This window comes from Natrix helvetica (genome assembly GCF_964273705.1).
Source record: "Natrix helvetica genome assembly, chromosome: 7".
In the NCBI taxonomy this organism is placed as follows: Eukaryota; Metazoa; Chordata; class Lepidosauria; order Squamata; family Natricidae; genus Natrix; species Natrix helvetica.
In genome coordinates this window covers 38,926,091-38,943,508 of record NC_138558.1, presented here as the reverse complement: position 1 = coordinate 38,943,508, position 17,418 = coordinate 38,926,091, and the positions used below count along the sequence as shown (strand labels likewise).

Here is a 17,418-nt window from a genome sequence, read left to right as displayed (position 1 = left end):
TTATATGCTATCAAACCCTCATTGACTCATAATAATATACATTGATTTTCTCTATGATAGTGTATCCCTAATCTGGTCTTTCAGTTCTTCTAAAAGTACACCTATCACCACTTTAACTGAATTAATCCATCGCACTACTGGCATCATCTTCTTTTTCCTTCCATCTTCCCAGCATGAGAACTTTTTCTAGAATACTGAATTTTTACATAACGCATGCAAAGTATGATAATTTGAGCCTCATTATTTGTATCTTATGATAAATCTGGATTGATTTGTTTGAAGTTCCATTTGTTTGTTTTCTTGGATGATCACATGATTACTCTTTGCCTTCTGGTTCTTCAAAATCCAACTTTTGCTTCCAAAGAATATTACAGGGAATAAAATTGCTTGCACTATTTGTAGATATAGGCACCTTATAATATCTTTTCCAGGCCTTCATGGCTGCTGTTCCAAATACTAATTTATGGCATATTATTATGCTTTTACTATTGATGGTTGATCCTAAATGGCAGACGGTATCTACTAGATATCTTTATTGTCAGGGGAAGATTTCACCCTGAACTAGATGAGGTCTTAAATCACGACGTTTCCAAACAGCATTATCTTTAAGGTGCGAAGAAAAGAAATAAAAAATTCCGGAAAACATATTCTAATAAAAAAACAAGCTTTAATACAAAAATAAGAAATGAAGAAATAAAACAAATCTAACTAATCGTTACATTTTGGTAGAAGCAATTATGTCTCCCAGTTTCCTGGAAGACTGACAGAGATCAAAAGGGAAGAGAAATCTCTGGAATGTAAAGTAATGAACATGTTAAGCATGCGCAGTACATCATTGTCAGATAAGACCTTATGACCTGCGCAGTAACTTTCAGTTTAATTATTCAGTTCAGACTAGCAAACAATTTAACGCAGTGACATTTATTATCAATTTTAATGTTTTGTTTTCATTAGTTTGGACTTCTTTATATTTATTGTTAATTCCATTTTTCTCACACTGCTTGGCTTTTGTTACTAGACCCTGCAAATAGAGTCACCAACATAGCATGGGTTATTGATGTGTCTTCCTCCAAAACTATATTCACTGATCCAGATTGCCTTAATCTATGTATGTTCAGCACATAGATTAAATAACTAAAGAGTGATTATATACCCTTGTTTAATTCCTTTGCCAACCTGAAGCCAATCTGTTTTGCCATGTTCTGTCCAGACCAGGGGTGGGCAATTAATTTTCCCAAGTGGCTACATGGGAAATGGAACTGTTGCAGAGGGCCAAACTAATAGGGCCGCTGCTGTGGGCCAGACAGGGACAGCCAAAGGACCAGATTTAGCCCCTGGGCCATAGAATGCCCAGGTCTGGTCCAGTCTGTAGATTACAGCTTGATGTGCTCAATCAATCAAATGCCTCCCTATAATCAGTTAAGAATAATGTACTAATTAGGCTCAAGTGAACATTGGCCATAGACTGCTAATATTATTTGATAGTACAAAATGATTCGCTACTAAACATATTTTAAATGTTTTTGAAGAAGCTAAGCATGTATTTTCTTTTTAGAACTGTGGTGAAATGTAGTATTGCCAAATCGCAAGCTCTTTATAGTGCCCAAAGAGGAGTGAAAACAAACAATGCTGCCATCTTCAAAGTAGGTGCTATCAGCATCAACATTCCTCAGCATCCAGCTACTCTTCATGGCATGATGGTTCGCAGTTCTCATCAACTTTCAAAACAAATATCAGATCTCATCAGACAACCATCTTCAGTGTAAGTATTTATGTGTTTAGTATTATTTAGTAAGCTTACATTCTCTCCCCCAGAGGTATTACAATTGGTACAGTCCTCATGTGGAAGCCTAGCTCACTATATAACTAACTACAGCTCTTTGACCAAAACAGTATTACACTGTTTAGAACATACGATAATTGTATGTTCCTTTTGTATAAATAGTTCACAACCTCTCAAAGAAGATATTGCAACCCCACTACCTGCAGAAAAAACACCTACAAGTGTAAACCAGACACCGGTGGAAACAAATGAATTTCCGCAATTGCCAGAAGGTTTGGAAAAGAAGCCGATAGTTCTTAAATTCAGTGCCATGATTGATGGAATTGCTATTGGAGCAGCACTTTTGCCTTCGTTGAAAGCGGAGTACAAAATGGGAAGAATGCGAAGTCATGGAATGACAGGTAATGAATATTTTTATTATCTGAGGCATCTTAAAGTAACAATCATAATTCCATTCAACTAAAATTCTAATACACGCCACTGAGATTTGTACAGCTCCTTCAGGGGGCATTTCTGTTATTTTTTTCTGCATTTAATAAAGGAATTATGTCACCCTGTTTCATGCCTGATTGTAAACTTCTGAGGCTCCTCAGTTCAGAATTCTAATACAGAATAATTGATAAGCAAATTCATGTATTTAAAACTAGTCAGTTATTGTAGTTCTTTGGATCCTGTTTCTCTTATGAGATTGACTACACATTTTACGATGCAGAAATTGGAATGGAAAATATTGTTAAAACATTAAAAAATTGGATTGTGCAGCATTTTTAATTTGAAAGGCGAAGATACTCCAGGGGTAAAAAAATAGCATCTTTCAGCAACTCCTTGAAGTAGTGTTTGGATTTTCTGGGATCAAGGGCTGCCGTCTGTAAATCCACAAACAACCGTGTTTCCCCGAAAAAAAGACAGGGTCTTATTTTCTTTTGCCCCACAAAATATGGCCTTGAACTTATTATAGGGGGAGGGCTTATTGTTTTGGGTTGCCAGACAGCTGCTGCCTTGCGAACGGGCTTCCGAAGAGCCGGGCACACCACTGTCCCTCACCCAAAAATGTACAACGATTACATAGTCTTCATGCATTTGTATAAAGTATCTGGGGTTTGGAAATATGAATCCATGTGCATTTGGAAGTAGTTTACTGTACTTAGAAAGTAAACCAGCAGTGGGAAATTATTTCCGTAATCACTGTATTACAGTGTACTTAGATTATCACACTCTTTTTCCTTTCCTAGGTGCACAAACAAGATTCACATTTGAACTCCCAAATCACAAGTTACGATTCACTTCCAAAGTGTCTGCCACTGATATGTCTACCATACCTCCTTCAGCTAGCCTCAACCTCCCTCCTGTGACAATGTCAGGCAAATATATTATGGAGGAACATGATACTTACTCAGATCAAATATGGAGTATAGATGAACTGCCAGCTAAGCAGAGCTATTATCTCCAGGGAGACTATTTGCGTTGTGTGGCTGAGGTTTGTATTACAGTTTGTCTTTACAGATAGTCCTTGACGTTTACCCACAATTGAACCCAACATTTCTGTTGCTAAGCAAGATTTTGCCTCATTTTACAACCTTTCTCGCCACAGTTGTTAAGCACATCATTGCAGTTGTTTAAATTAGTAACACAGTTATTAAGTGAATCTGCCTTTCCCATTGACTTTGCTCGTCAGAGGGTAGCAAAAGGTGATCACATGACCCGGGACATAAATATGAACCTGTTGCGGACTGCCTGAATTTTGATCACGTGACTATAGGGATGCTGCAGGGGTTGTAAGTGTGAAAAATGGTCATAACTCACCAGTTCCGTTGTAACTGGACAATCACTGAACAAATTGTCAAGGACTGTGTCTGTGCTATCTCATTTTTTAATTTTAACTTAAATTTATTATAAGATAAAATACAAATAAAAACAAAAGGCAAAAAAAGCAAAGAAAAAGAAAAGGTGCAAAAGTAAAGAAAGAAGAATAAAAAGCAGTAACGACCGACTTTTCTGTGCAGGAGAGTATAGTATCTTTTCCTTTGGTTTTACATTTCAAATTCAGACTATTTATATAACTAACTCAATCTAACCATCAAAACCTTCCATTTTGAAGTCCAGAAGCAGTTACGAATTTACTTTTTTTTTTAATTGGCTTCTTATGCATATTTTTAATTTGACAAATCTTTTATGTTGTAATCTTCACAATGGTTGATTCATAGTTTTCTCCCTCTATTTTGTAAGTACCCAGTTGTTATAAACAAATACTATTTTATAATTAGCCAGTTGTTATAGTCCAAAAAAGGACTCAAATTGTATCTTTTGAGTCCTTTTTAGTCTCAGCATATAGCACCACCTGGTTGAGTATCACTAGGCTGGTAAAACGAATAAGATTGAGTCTGATTAGTATTTCAGTGGGAGACTTTGAGGAAATACTATGCCCATAAATGAGATAGGGACATTGAAAAATAACATCCTGGTAGATAACAGTGTTAAATCACTCCTATATGTCTGCAAATAACATTATCATATTTTTCAGAGTATAAGATGCACCGGAGTATAAGACACAGCAAAGTTTTGAAGAGGAAAATAAAAAGTTTGAGTTCTGCAAACCTCCCAAAACCAGCCCGTTTTTCACGAAAATGGGCCCATTTCCCCCCCCCCCAAAAAGGAATGAATAGCCTTTAGGGAGCTTGCAGAGTGCTCCGGGGGGAGGGGGGGGACAAGCAAAAAATGGCCTGTTTTTCATAAAAACGGGTCCATTTTTTGTTTAAAAAAGGGCATGGCTAGCCTTTAGGAAGCTTATAGAGTGCTCCTGGGGGCTGGGGGGGTGTAAAATTGAGCAGAAAATGGGCCGTTTTTTCTCTCAAAGCTTCCTAGAGGCTATGAAGGGGGCGGGGTTTCAGGAGGCAAAAAATGCTATATTCAGTGTATAAGACGCCCCCAGATTTTCAGCCTCTTTTTTGAGGGGAAAAGGTGCGTCTTATACTCCGAAAAATACGGTAAATAAATACAGCAGTCAACACAACTTCAAAGAACATTTTCCTTTTTCAACATCCAACATAATTCGTAATTTGAATTATTTAACGAAGTCAAAATTCCAGATCATGAATTAATATTTATTATCCTCTTTCGCCTAGGTTGGGTCCTTTGAGCATAACCTTTCAACAGATCTTTTGAACCATTTGGTTTTTGTGCAGAAAGTATTTATGAAAGAAGTCAATGAAGTAATACAGAAAGTCTCAGGTAGTCTAATGACTTTAAACTTTTATTAAACCACTTGATGGCCTAACAGGAATGTTTCTTAGGCTGCATTAAGCACAAATAATATATTGTTTTAGTATTTTATAAATTCTACACATAAAAGCAAGTATTGAGTATGTACCCTTTCTTAAAATATTTTTAAAAATCATGTATTTGATGAAATTAAAATTATCCTGGAATAAAATACAATCCCATAAAAGCCAGAACTAAGATTTATGATTTCTTGGATTTATTAATTTTTAAGTCTCAGGAAGTTGTTTAATGTATTGTAGTTGAACTGTGCATTTTTGTTTTTCCATTTAGAAATGAATAGTGACTTTAATGCTATTTGTTCCTAAATAAATACAGTACATGAAGGATTACAGCTGTAATAGATCCATTCAGTTCTATTAAGATGTGTGTCATTTTATAAAGCTTTACAGTATGTGGACTAACTGTGTACAATTGTGTAATTATATTTATAGGAGGGGAACAACCTATTCCTCTATGGAATGAACATGATGGAACAAATGATGGAGAAAAACCCAAAATTCTCCTTTACTCTTTGAGTCTTCAATTTAAGGTATTTTTATTCTATTTGAATCTGGAGATTTATTTAGGCGCATTCCAACTGGGACAAAGGAAATTTTTAAAAACAAATTAACTATAGAATGAATTGTGTGTGTATGCAGGTAGGAGCGTTATTTTATAAACTCCATTCAACATCTCAAGTAGTTTCAACATGTTTGTAACTTAGTAACTGATCCCATTTTATATTTTACCTTTTCTTTACTAGGGAATCCAGGTGACAGCTACAACGCCATCAATGTGGGCTGTACGCTTTGAAACAGGACTGATAGAACTGGAGCTTTCAAATAGAATACAAGCCAAAGCCATGCCTGGTGGCACCAGTTATTTGAAGCTTTTTGGTAAATGCCAAGTGGATTTAAATTTGGCTTTAGGACAGATTGTTAAACATCAGGTTGGTGTTTATTATAAGTTTCTGAAATTACAGCTTGATAACTGATTGTAATATACTTTTTCCCCTCCCAAAGAATTAAAAAACCAAAACATTAAAGCAAAATGTGTCCAACATTGGCAACTTTAAGATTTGTGGATTTTAATTCCAGGAATTCCCCAGACAGCATGGTTGGTTGGAGAATTCTGTAAATTAAAGTTCGCAAGTCTTAAAGTTGCCAGGGTTGGACATCTCTGCATTTAAGGCTCAGTCCTAAGAATCTGTGAGAGGTAGGAAAAATGGTTGAAAAGGAAGAGACCCAAACTTGTATTCTATATATTTGTGAGAAAATAATGATAAAGATTAATGATGAATAGATAAATGTTAATAGTAATTATAAGAGTGTATATTTGTGAATGAATTTGAAAGAGAAAAATAAAAAAAAACTTTTTAATTAAAAAAATGGTTTTTCTTCAAGTTCTTTACTTTACTTTACTTTTATTTAGATTTTTATACTGCCCCCTCTCCCCAAAGGGACTCGGGGCGGTGTACAGTCAAATAAAAACACATCAATAAATAGAAAATACAAACACAAAAGAGGAGGCAATAAGAAACTGTACATAACTGAAGCAAAGTAGTTAAAAGCAATATTTAAATAACCCTAAAAATACCCAATTAAAATATCTGCCAGGAGGTAGAATAAAACTATAAATGGGCCAGGCCGGCTAAACGGAACAGGTGAGTCTTCAGTTTTTGTCGAAAGGAGCGGAAGTCGGTGGTGGTTCTGATATCGGGGGGGAGGTCATTCCAGAGGGTTGGGCTGATTTCCACATAATATTAAACAAGTCTCCAATTCTTTAATGAAAGAAATACAGGATCTCTCATATGTGTATTGTGTTTGTCAGGGAAACTCAAAATTCATGTAAGTGTACAACAGACTGCCCTACTCTCCTTTTACTATTATATGTTTCTCTGTAAGATATGACGAAGCTAAAGCACTTTGTATTTCCTTCATCTGATGGGACTTATAAAGTGTACGTCAAAGCATTCCTGCTCTTTGGAATAACATTTCCTTAAAGATTTGAGCCACTACAAGCGTAAATTATTCTTAATTTAGATCTATACATTCAATGATTATATAAATTATAAATGTAAATAATAGTATCAGGTTTAATTTTTGCTGTGTTGTATTCTAACGTGAAATATGTTTTGAATATATAAAGGTATATGAAGAAGCTGGCTCCGACTTCCATCAAGTTGCTTACTTTAAAACTAGAATTGGATTAAGAAATGCCCTTAGAGAAGAAATCAGTGGTTCGTCAGATCGAGAAGCTGTACTTATTACTCTGAACAGGCCAATAGTTTTTGCTCAGCCTGTGGCCTTTGACAGAGGTACTAATGGCACTGAATCTCTTTTTATTTTATAAAGATAAAGGTGGTATCCATGGCATTCCCAATTTATAAAAAATCTATAAAATCTATAAAAATAGACTTGAACCTGTCTATGGTAAATAACTTTGAACAGTCATTTTGTCATGAATTCTAATATGTCTGTTATTTTGGCCAGATACAGAAGCACACTGCTGGTTCTTCCTCTATTTAGCCGGATTTGCCAGCAATTCTGATAAGCACCCTTTCTTATGGTTGAAATAAGGGGATTAGCAAAACTATTATCAGATGCAGATTACAGGGGATAGTCAAGATTTCACCCAATCTTTCTAGTCCTCTGGATCAAAAGAAGACTGGAAAACTAAATTTTTGCCACCAAAACATAGCACATAAACAGGCTTCATTTGAAAGTTAAGCACTTTTTGAAAGTCCTGTTGTATAAATTCTAATAAATATAAGTAATCAAATCTTTGAGGTTTGTTTCATTACCTGTTGCAAGGACTGCGAGGAGATAACTATATATTTATCCTGTTCATTGTATTTTGAATGATTTCTCCATCATTTTCCAAGACTAGGAATGAATTCTCCAATTTCCATAGGCACAAAGGTCTTGTTAACCACAGTGTTGTCAAATCTGTTTGCATGCTAGAAAGTACCTCCTATCAGCAATGAGGCCTATATACAATGACGTAACTATATGGAAAGGATTCCATTAATTTACATTGAAGGGCCAGTTGTAGGAATTTTGAGACTTTGATTTGCTATAACATTTATTTACTTTTATTTTTAATTACTTATTTTTTAGGTTTGTATTGATTTTTATTGTTATAAATTGCAATTTTAAATAAAATTTCTATAAAGAATAATTATAAAAACATGAAATTAACATTCTGTAGTATTTCCTTCTGAAAATAGTGAAAAACATATTTTTTTGTTTTTAAAGCTGTGCTCTTTTGGCTGAATTACAAAGCTGCTTATGATAACTGGAATGAACAGAGAATGGCCTTGAATAAAGATGTTCATAGGGCTACAAAGGAAATTGTTGATATGCTACCAGGAATACAGCAGACCTCGGCTCAAGCTTTTGGAACCCTTTTCCTCCAACTAACAGTTAACGACTTGGGAATTTGTTTGCCAATTACAAACACACCACAGGTAATACTAAATATAATAAGAATAAGAACCCCTGTTTGAGTTGTTACTTCTGTTCAGATTAACAATTCTTAAAATCCTTGATATTTTATTATTGTGGCAGCAAAATACTTTGGAAATGTTGCTGATTTTTAAAAAGAAAAGCAATTAAATTGTAGCTAACAATTTGAAATAGTACTATAAAATGAATGTCCCGTTAGAGACCTCTTTCACTTCTTTGCTACTTAACAGAATGGAACTGTTATTTGAAAGCTAACTGTTTAAAATAAATGCTTAGTTTAAAGGTTAAACAGTTTATTAAAAAGCATATTTAGATTCTGAGAGAAAATCTTCAGTTTTGAAAATAATTCTTATTAATCTTTTGAACTTTGGATATAACTTTAATCTTTTCTGTGTGACACATACACATGTATATCTAGAAAAATGAATATTACATAGGTAATATTCCTTTGTATATTTATATTACAATTCCCAATTTCCCAATTTTTTTGTTTCTTCTTAACTTGCACTGCTTATGACAAGTTTGATGTGTTTCATGAATTTCCCCCCTTCTGTTTAATATAATGTAACTAAATCCTAATAGTGAAATTCTGAGTTCATTTTAGAATTAAAACTGTATTATATAGATTTCTGCTATTGTTCAGCTATTATTTAAAGCCTAATATTTTAAAAAGGTTTCTTAAAGCATGTTTATTTTTGACTTGCTGATTGCTAAAGAAGTAGTACTTTTGTTCTAAGGGCAAATTTTAATAAACTATTTCAAAAATAAATGGTTTGTTAATTGAAAAGCATTTATTTTAGAGTAACTCTGAATATGGTGTGTTTAATGAAAAAAGAGACTATAGGGCAGCGATGGCGAACCTTTTTTGGATCGCGGGCCATAAGTGGGGGGGCGCAGGGGGGTTGTGTGCAGGCGTGCCACACCCATAATGCAATGCGTGACCCCCAGTGCGTATGCGCGCACTACAGGTGCGACCCCCCCATTTTTGCATGCTTTTTTCGCCCTCCTCAAGCTCCAGAGGCTTTATAGGAGCATGGGGAGGGCGAAAACAGCCTCCCCCGCCCCCCGGGAAGTCACTTCCGGTTTGCTTGGAGGGTTGCTTTAAGCACTCCGAAGGCTTCAGGGACCATCAAGAGGCTTCCCTGAAGCCTTCGGAGCGCTCAAAATGACCCTCTGAGCAAACCGGAAGTGACTTCTGGTTTGCTCAGAGGGTTGTTTTAAGCGCTCCGAAGGCTTCGGGGACCGTCAAGAGGCTTCCTTGAAGCCTTCGGAGCACTCAAAACGACCCTCCAAGCAAACCGGAAGTGTGTTCCTGAACTTCTGGTTTGCCTGTAGGGCTGGTTTTTTGCGCTCTGGATGCTTCAGGGAAGCTCATGAAGCCTCTGGAGGGCCTCCGGGAGGGCGGGGGGGGGCTCTTTTCACCCTCCCTAGGTTCCTATAAAGCCTCTGGAGCCTGGGGAGGGCGAAAAATGGCTTTAAAAAAAGGTGAACTCAGCTGGCCAGCGCGTGCATGCACGCTGGCCAGCTGACAGGGCAGCGCCTCTCGTGCCTTGACAAATGGCTTCGCATGCCACCTGTGGCACGCATGCCATAGGTTCGCCATCACTGCTATAGGGATTGGGAGAACGCTTAACTGTGAAAATTTTGATGTTGAAATAAATAAATTTTACTGCTATAGTTACCTTTTCTTACTGCAGACAACCCATACGACTGACCTGGACACTGGCTCTGCATTAGTCTTGACTATTGAAAGCACTTTAATTACTGCCTGCTCTTCAGAATCCCTGGTCAGCAAAGGTCATTTTAAAAACTTCTGCATCCGCTTTGCTGATGGCTTTGAAACCAGCTGGGATGATTGGAAGCCAGAAATACGAGGAGATCTCGTGATGAATGCATGTAAGCATTTTTCTTAGTAACTTAACTTTTTGGAATTTAAAATATATATTCTAGGCCAGTGATGGCAAACCTTTTTGACACTGAGTGCCCAAACTGGAACCCGTGCGTGCATGCGAGCATGCACACCAGAGCGCTGGAAACCCAAAGACTAGCTGGTGACGGTGTGCGTGCCCACACATGTGCCATAGGTTCACCATCATGGTTCTAGGCTATAGTTTAAGTTTAGAGAGGTAATAGAGTTAGCTCCCATGAACTTCTTAATATATTGCATCACAAAAAATAGCTTTTTGTAAACAAGTTCAAAACTGGGAATTTCAGTAAGAATTTGCCAAGCATTGTGTTTGTCCAAATCAATATTTTTTTAATTTTTTTTTTTAAATTTTTGAATAAACACAAACAGACAAAACACAAGAAAAAAAACCACAAAACCATTTTCCATTACAAATTGTAGAAAGTGTGTCGATTGGTTACAAAAACTTCCGTGCATCCCTTCCACAGTCATCACCTACAATTCATATCAAATCATATATTTTAAATCAAATATATTTATATATATTACTATCATCATACCTGAACCTTCATTTGACTGTAATTGTTTTTACGTCCTTTTATATAAAATATTCCAGATTTAAAGCAAAACCACATAATGGCATTCCATTAGCTCTTCCCAATATCATCCATTGCTAAACCTCCTTTCGTAATCACCATTTGCAATTTATATCAAATTTCCTCTTATCAAACATTATATATATATATATATATATATATATATATATATATATATATATATATATATATATGAATTATTATCATTATCAATCAATTATTTAACTGTATCCATTATCACTTCATTTTATACATAATGCTCCAAATTTAACTAAATTTGACTTAATTTTTTATTATAAGCTTTCATTAACTTGTGTCTTTCCAGTAATAGTGCAGTCTTATGTCTCTTGCCATTTGTGGATTAGCATTCTGGTTATTTCCTTAGTAAGTTTTGTATGGGCTTCTCTTCGCAAATTATTGCTTATTGCATATCTTGTATAAGCTCGAAACCCTCCATCTGCTTCTTCGATCAGCTTATCTTTGGTTATCACTAGTGCTGCTGACAAAATTTCTCTCCTTAGTTCCATCAATTCTTCTCTCTTTTCTTCTTCTATACTTTGAAATCTGGGGAGTAGCTCCAGTCCATCTATCTCCCCTTTCCATATTCCACTCTTTCCATTTCCAACTACACTCAGTTCATTGTCAGTATCAACAATTTTCTTATCTTTTTGTTTATTTCTTCCTTCAGTTTTTGGCCTCCACTTTTTTCATTTGATGAACATCCTCAATTTTTCCAGCACATTTTACTGTTCTACGATCTATGTTCTCCAATCTCTTCTCAATTTTCTCTGTTACTTCTAATAATTTTTGAATTTCAAACATAATCTTTTGCAATGTTAAGGTTTCTTTTTCATGTTGCGCCATTCTCCCAACTTGTAAACACTGCCACTCTGGCATTCAAAACTTTTTATTAAATTTAAAGCAAGTTCATTTATAATCTTTCAAGACAAGGCTTTGTTTTCACTCCACTCCAGCTGCCAATAAAGCTCCCACATTTAGTTCAAATTTTGTTTAAATGCTTATACACCTATAATTTAAAACAAATATTTGCTAAACTGGTATGTCCATTATGTTCTATATTCTTGATTCTTTAGGTGTAGTTCCAGATGGCACCTATGAAGTGTGTTCAAGGACAACTGGACAAGCAGCTGCAGGTAAGATTAAAGAGGCTTCCGTATTGGCAGAATTTTACAATGTTGTCTTCATATTCTTTTTCAAGTCAACTTTGATAACTACGAACAAGTATTTTTTCCTAGTATGTGCCATCCTCTCTCACTGTTTAAATTAAGAGAGTTCAGCAACAACAAACTGATTGCTATGGCCAGATTTCACACCAGGGTTTGGTAGTAAATTTTAGCTCTCCAGACATTAAATCATTTTGACAGAAGGAAACTCAGATCTGAAGCTTTATTGCAGACGAGTGACGTTTGAAAGATTTGTTTGCCCAACATGATGCGAAGAATTTGGAGTCTTTATATACACCCATGCTCCAGAATTTAAACTTTAATTTTTACTCCTGACTTTCCAAGTTAACAGATATTCAACTGCTCTCTGGGTAGCCTGGAAGCAATAAGTACATAATGTTTCCCTGTAGCCTGGGATCCTCAGTTTCTGCCTTGTCAGTCTCAGTTCTTTCCTTTTTTGATTCTTAATAGTAAGTAGTACATATTTTTAAACAAATGAATCAGGACACTAGAATATCTTGGCACATTTTAGCATAATTTCTTTTCAACACATGACAACGGTGTATTATAGAATATGATGTCAACTTTAAGAATAGAGTATTACGTTTGCTTTAATTCTCTATTTGAAGTATTATAGGTCCACCCTTTTCTTTGTGGCATTTCTTTCCTATGTATCAACAAGACAAGAGTTTTCTATTTCAAACTATTTTGTGTGATTTAAAAATTGTTCACATATTCCTTAGCATGTCTAGCGCATAAGATAAAAATTGTCTTAAAAGGATTTATGCAACACCCTATCTTAATTTTACATGCTCCAATCTTTAATTTTTGAAAAGCATAATCTTAATATCTTTCCCTGATTTCTGTTGAAACAGAGAGTAACAGTGCTGGAACATGGACTCTTAATGTGCTGTGGAAGATGTGTGGCATTGATGTACACATGGATCCTAACATTGGGAAAAGATTAAATGCTTTAGGAAATACTCTCACAACTTTGACAGGGGAAGAAGATTTAGATGACATTGCTGATTTGAACTCCATTAATATAGCTGACCTATCTGATGAGGATGAAATTGATACAATGAGTCCCACTGTTAGCATGGTCAGTGAACTAATCCTTCATTCATTCATTTATTACATTAACAATAAAAACAAGTAATATATTATGCAATGGTGCATAGTTATGAAAACTTTAGGTTGTCGTACCCTTTTCTTCTATATATATGTTATCACAGAATAGTGTTAATCACTAAAGTGCTTGTTATATTTAGCAGTACTGAAGATGTATTTGTTAACTAAAAAACAAAGGACTTGGTTTCTTTCTGGTAACTTACATTATCAAAATAGAATTCTTAAATTTGCACATACGTTCACAAACCTTATAAATTATTACTAACTTCAAAATATGAACTGGTAGTTAAGGAAAACAAATCTAAAGTACCCTGGATTTCTAGAACTAGTTTTGCAGTAATTATTTGGTGAAAGATGCACATTGTGAACTCAAAGTTAGTTGAAATTAGCTCAGTTTGCTTACCCAGAATAGTATAAATTCAAATTGATTGACCATTTTGAATTATGACAAATAGTAGCATTGATCACAACATAGGAGACGGAAAGCAAGTCACACTGACAACATGTAGTTAGGGAATAATACTAGCATATTTAGGCAATGTCTGAATAAATTTTAACGAAGATGTTTTTAAAAAATAGTACAGGCAGAGAAGGGTCAGACAATAAGAAAAATGGAAGTTTCATTTCCTGAAGTATTAATCTTGCTATTTATTATCATCTAGAGATCAGATGGTGTTTCTTTATATGGAGACGTATGCAAACTCACTTTGGGGCAGCGGATTGTAAATCACCTCTTGGGGTTGAGCCCCAAAAGTCAACGTTACTCTGTTCCTGTAGAATATCTGGTGGGATCAACATCAAGTTATACGTCTCATGCTAACAGTTCACACTTACAAGTGGGCAGGTCTTGCTCATGGGGACATGTATGTAGCATGTGTAGTATCTCTTTAAACAAATGATGAATATATGGGTATTGGCAAATCAAAAATCATCTGACTTCTTCTTAAACTGATTCTGCATGTATTTTGATTGGTGGTGCTAAACTTCTTCTGACTTCATCTTAGTCATGAAAACTGCTTGTGGGCAATGAAGTAAATGCTTTCATTTTTAAAACAGGAGAATGCTGACTATCGAAAGCAGGGATCATCTAACACTCAGCCTGGAGAGCAAAGAGGAAGAAAGTATGTAAAGCGCTTAGTTGATATCAGGGAGTTGAATGAACAGGCTAAAGTAATTGATGACTTAAAGTAAGTATGTTGTTTCCAAACAACTTTTACAATCAAAATAAATTGTTTATTTTTATTTTACAAATATGTAATTAAGAGGCTCTCAATCTTTGATTTGACCCCTCCCCAAGCAATTTTAAATTGAGGAATTACAATCTTCTTGTAAAGCTAATCAGAGTTCAAAAGGCAAAGTAGGAATGGTGTGAAAACTGACTCTCATTTTGCCTGCATGAACTCTGAGCAAGTCTTAACAGTGTGCCAACTTTACCTGTGTAAGAAGTGGGAATACTTTCAAAACCTACTCCTTCTTTGCCCATATAATCCCACAGTGCAGTGACCCTAGAAAAGTGTGAACACACTGTCAAAATTTGCTAGACTCTATGTTCCACATTTCCATGTGCAAGCCCCAATCATTTTTGGGGGTAGCTAATTCCATGGGATGCACAAAGGTTATACTATAAATGACAGTTTCCCACCAGTGTTTAGTGTTTCAATGTGGCATATAATAGTATAATTGTTATTGGAGTACCTATGGTAGTGTACATTAATGACATTTTTGTTAATTATTTCATATTTCTAGCTTTTCAAAAAGTTTTGATTGGGGAAAAATGTCTAAAAACCAATCTCTACATATCACTGATAAAATAAGCTTAAGTTAAGACAATAAGATAAAGATTCTGTGTATTTTAGAAAGTAATGTATTTGGCTGTTGCCCAACATTAATTCTAGTGAAATTGTTAAATATATTATTGGGTTTTTTCTCCAGAGATTGTGGTGTCGCTCAACTGAAGAACCTGTGTTTTAATTAGTGGTGCCTGACAGAATTCTTTTTTCAATTTATACCCTCTGCAAAAAATTCACCAATAAAGGAGAATATTTGTAGCTCAGGGTTAGAATGAGGGGTCCTTGGTGCTCTCTGAGCTTGCTGTTTTCTTGCAGACGTTTCATTACCCTAAGTAGGTAATATCATCAGTGTTAGTAAGGATAATGTTACCTAGTTAGGGTAATGACACATTTGCAACAAAACAAGCAAGCCCAGAGAGCATCAGTGGCCCCTAATCACAAGTCATTATAAATCCCTTAATTTACTTTGGCAAATATATTGTATTTCCTGGCAATAAGTCACCCAAAGTGCTTTGCATAATTGTTTTCCTTTATGGCCACCTTTCAAGATGAAGAGAAGACCTCTGCAAATAAGCCATCATTCTTAACAAATATTATTGCTATTGAATGATTGATTGCGGGATTTTATTTATCAATCTTGTCTTTAGGAAACTGGGTGCAAGTGAAGGAACAATAAATCAAGAAATTCAACGCTACCAACAATTAGAGTCAGTAGCTGTCAATGACATTCGCCGAGATGTGCGTAAAAAGCTACGCAGATCAAGTATGAGGGTGAGCAATTTTAAAGCTCCTTTTCAGTCATATCAATTCTGTTTTCATAGTATTAAAAATAGATAGAACATTGTCGCATATGCCCAAAACAAGATTTATAGATGATTTTTTTTTGAGATAGAGATATTGGTGGGACGTCATTCAGTACTGGGATTTTTCAAAAAACAAAATTAAATTTAAATCCACTTCCATCTAACTTGAAGAAATCTCCTTCTCCATCAATTCTCCATCAATCCTTCCTAACATCTTCTAAAGGCTTTTCAAAGGTAGCAAAATATTTCAAGGCGAGAAGCAAAAAGTTAATTCTATCAATTGCTGTCTGCTTGCACAGCATTTTGTTTACAGCTCCCAAGTCTCTAACTTTTTACAGTATATACTATTTTTATAACTGCTTGGGGCTTTATGTTAGGTTCATAGAAATCTACATCTGCTTGTTTGTGGATTGCAACTATTTAGTTTGTGGATTGCAACTATTTAGTCGTGCTCCTTAGTATTTTATTTGCCAAATTTCTGAATTATGCAAGAATACTGTCAGATTAAAATGTGAAAATAATATGTTTTGTATATCTCAGGCAGCATCTCTGAAAGATAAATGGGGCTTAGGATATAAACCCAGCTATAGTCGATCTAAAGGTATTTCAACTTCAGGAAGACCACCTCTGAAGAGAATGGACAGAACAAGGTAAGATGGAATAGGGATCATTTGTAGATCAATAATATTTTTATTTTTGAGTATATGCAATGAAAAAACTTACAAAATAGTTGTTATGAAGGCTGTGGCCAATTGTAAATCATGTACCGCAAGAAAGTAAGCTACACGCCCAGAATGTTTTATATGATCACATTGAGTCCTTGTGAGCCCAAAGGCTTACTAGAAATAATGATGAACCTTTGTTTTGCATCATGTCCTCTTTCATTATTTTTGTTTAGTGCTATTTTTAATTTGTTAAAAGGTGAGTTTTCTGTTAGGACCCATTGGAGGTGCTTTCCTTGACTTTGCCAGCAATAGAGATAACAATGATTTGAAATATATGCTAATATAATTAAAAGAGCCAGTGTCTTTAAACTACATGCTTTCTTTTTAGTTTTTTTTTAAATATTTGAACAGTTGCTTAAAGTGTATTCAGGTTTACAAGTATTTAATTTTTAATTTTTACTCATTAGTATGACAATAGCTATAACAGAAATGTGGCATTTTGGGGGAATGGCAAAATATGTAGTACTAAAATATGAGTATTTATAAATATCATAATTCCCTGTTACTGTAATTTTATTGTACAAGGCTTGGGGAAAGTGAAGAAGTTCCAGAAATTTGTGTTGAAGGGCCATCTGCTGGGTCCAGAGTAATTTTCAATCTACAAGATATGGTAAGGCAATCCCTAAGAAATTCACTGAATGCTTGGGTAAACATGTATGCTATGATTATTTCTTTTTATTTGTGCCAGTGTCATATATTTATACATACACACACACACTGTAGAATTGGAAGATGTCTCTACGTCAGCAGTGTCAAACTTGATTTCATAGAGGGC

General features: G+C 35.1%; 1 protein-coding gene across 12 annotated transcripts in view; it reads left to right on the top strand.

Moving 5' to 3' along the window:
- Window positions 1-17,418, top strand: part of BLTP1 (bridge-like lipid transfer protein family member 1) — a 148,207-nt gene that overhangs the window by 91,232 nt on the left and 39,557 nt on the right. For 10 of the 12 annotated variants that reach the window (XM_081960108.1, XM_081960105.1, XM_081960109.1 and 7 more), the window contains 16 exons: window positions 1,556-1,762; window positions 1,946-2,184; window positions 3,016-3,260; window positions 4,906-5,011; window positions 5,494-5,591; window positions 5,805-5,990; window positions 7,190-7,358; window positions 8,299-8,510; window positions 10,206-10,404; window positions 12,105-12,164; window positions 13,070-13,296; window positions 13,988-14,188; window positions 14,382-14,512; window positions 15,763-15,886; window positions 16,459-16,568; window positions 17,169-17,253. In XM_081960108.1, the coding sequence (XP_081816234.1) occupies window positions 1,556-1,762; window positions 1,946-2,184; window positions 3,016-3,260; window positions 4,906-5,011; window positions 5,494-5,591; window positions 5,805-5,990; window positions 7,190-7,358; window positions 8,299-8,510; window positions 10,206-10,404; window positions 12,105-12,164; window positions 13,070-13,296; window positions 13,988-14,188; window positions 14,382-14,512; window positions 15,763-15,886; window positions 16,459-16,568; window positions 17,169-17,253 (2,599 nt within the window). The remainder of the gene's footprint in view (window positions 1-1,555; window positions 1,763-1,945; window positions 2,185-3,015; window positions 3,261-4,905; window positions 5,012-5,493; window positions 5,592-5,804; window positions 5,991-7,189; window positions 7,359-8,298; window positions 8,511-10,205; window positions 10,405-12,104; window positions 12,165-13,069; window positions 13,297-13,987; window positions 14,189-14,381; window positions 14,513-15,762; window positions 15,887-16,458; window positions 16,569-17,168; window positions 17,254-17,418) is intronic. The other 2 variants (XM_081960106.1, XM_081960114.1) reach the window with 1 other exon arrangement.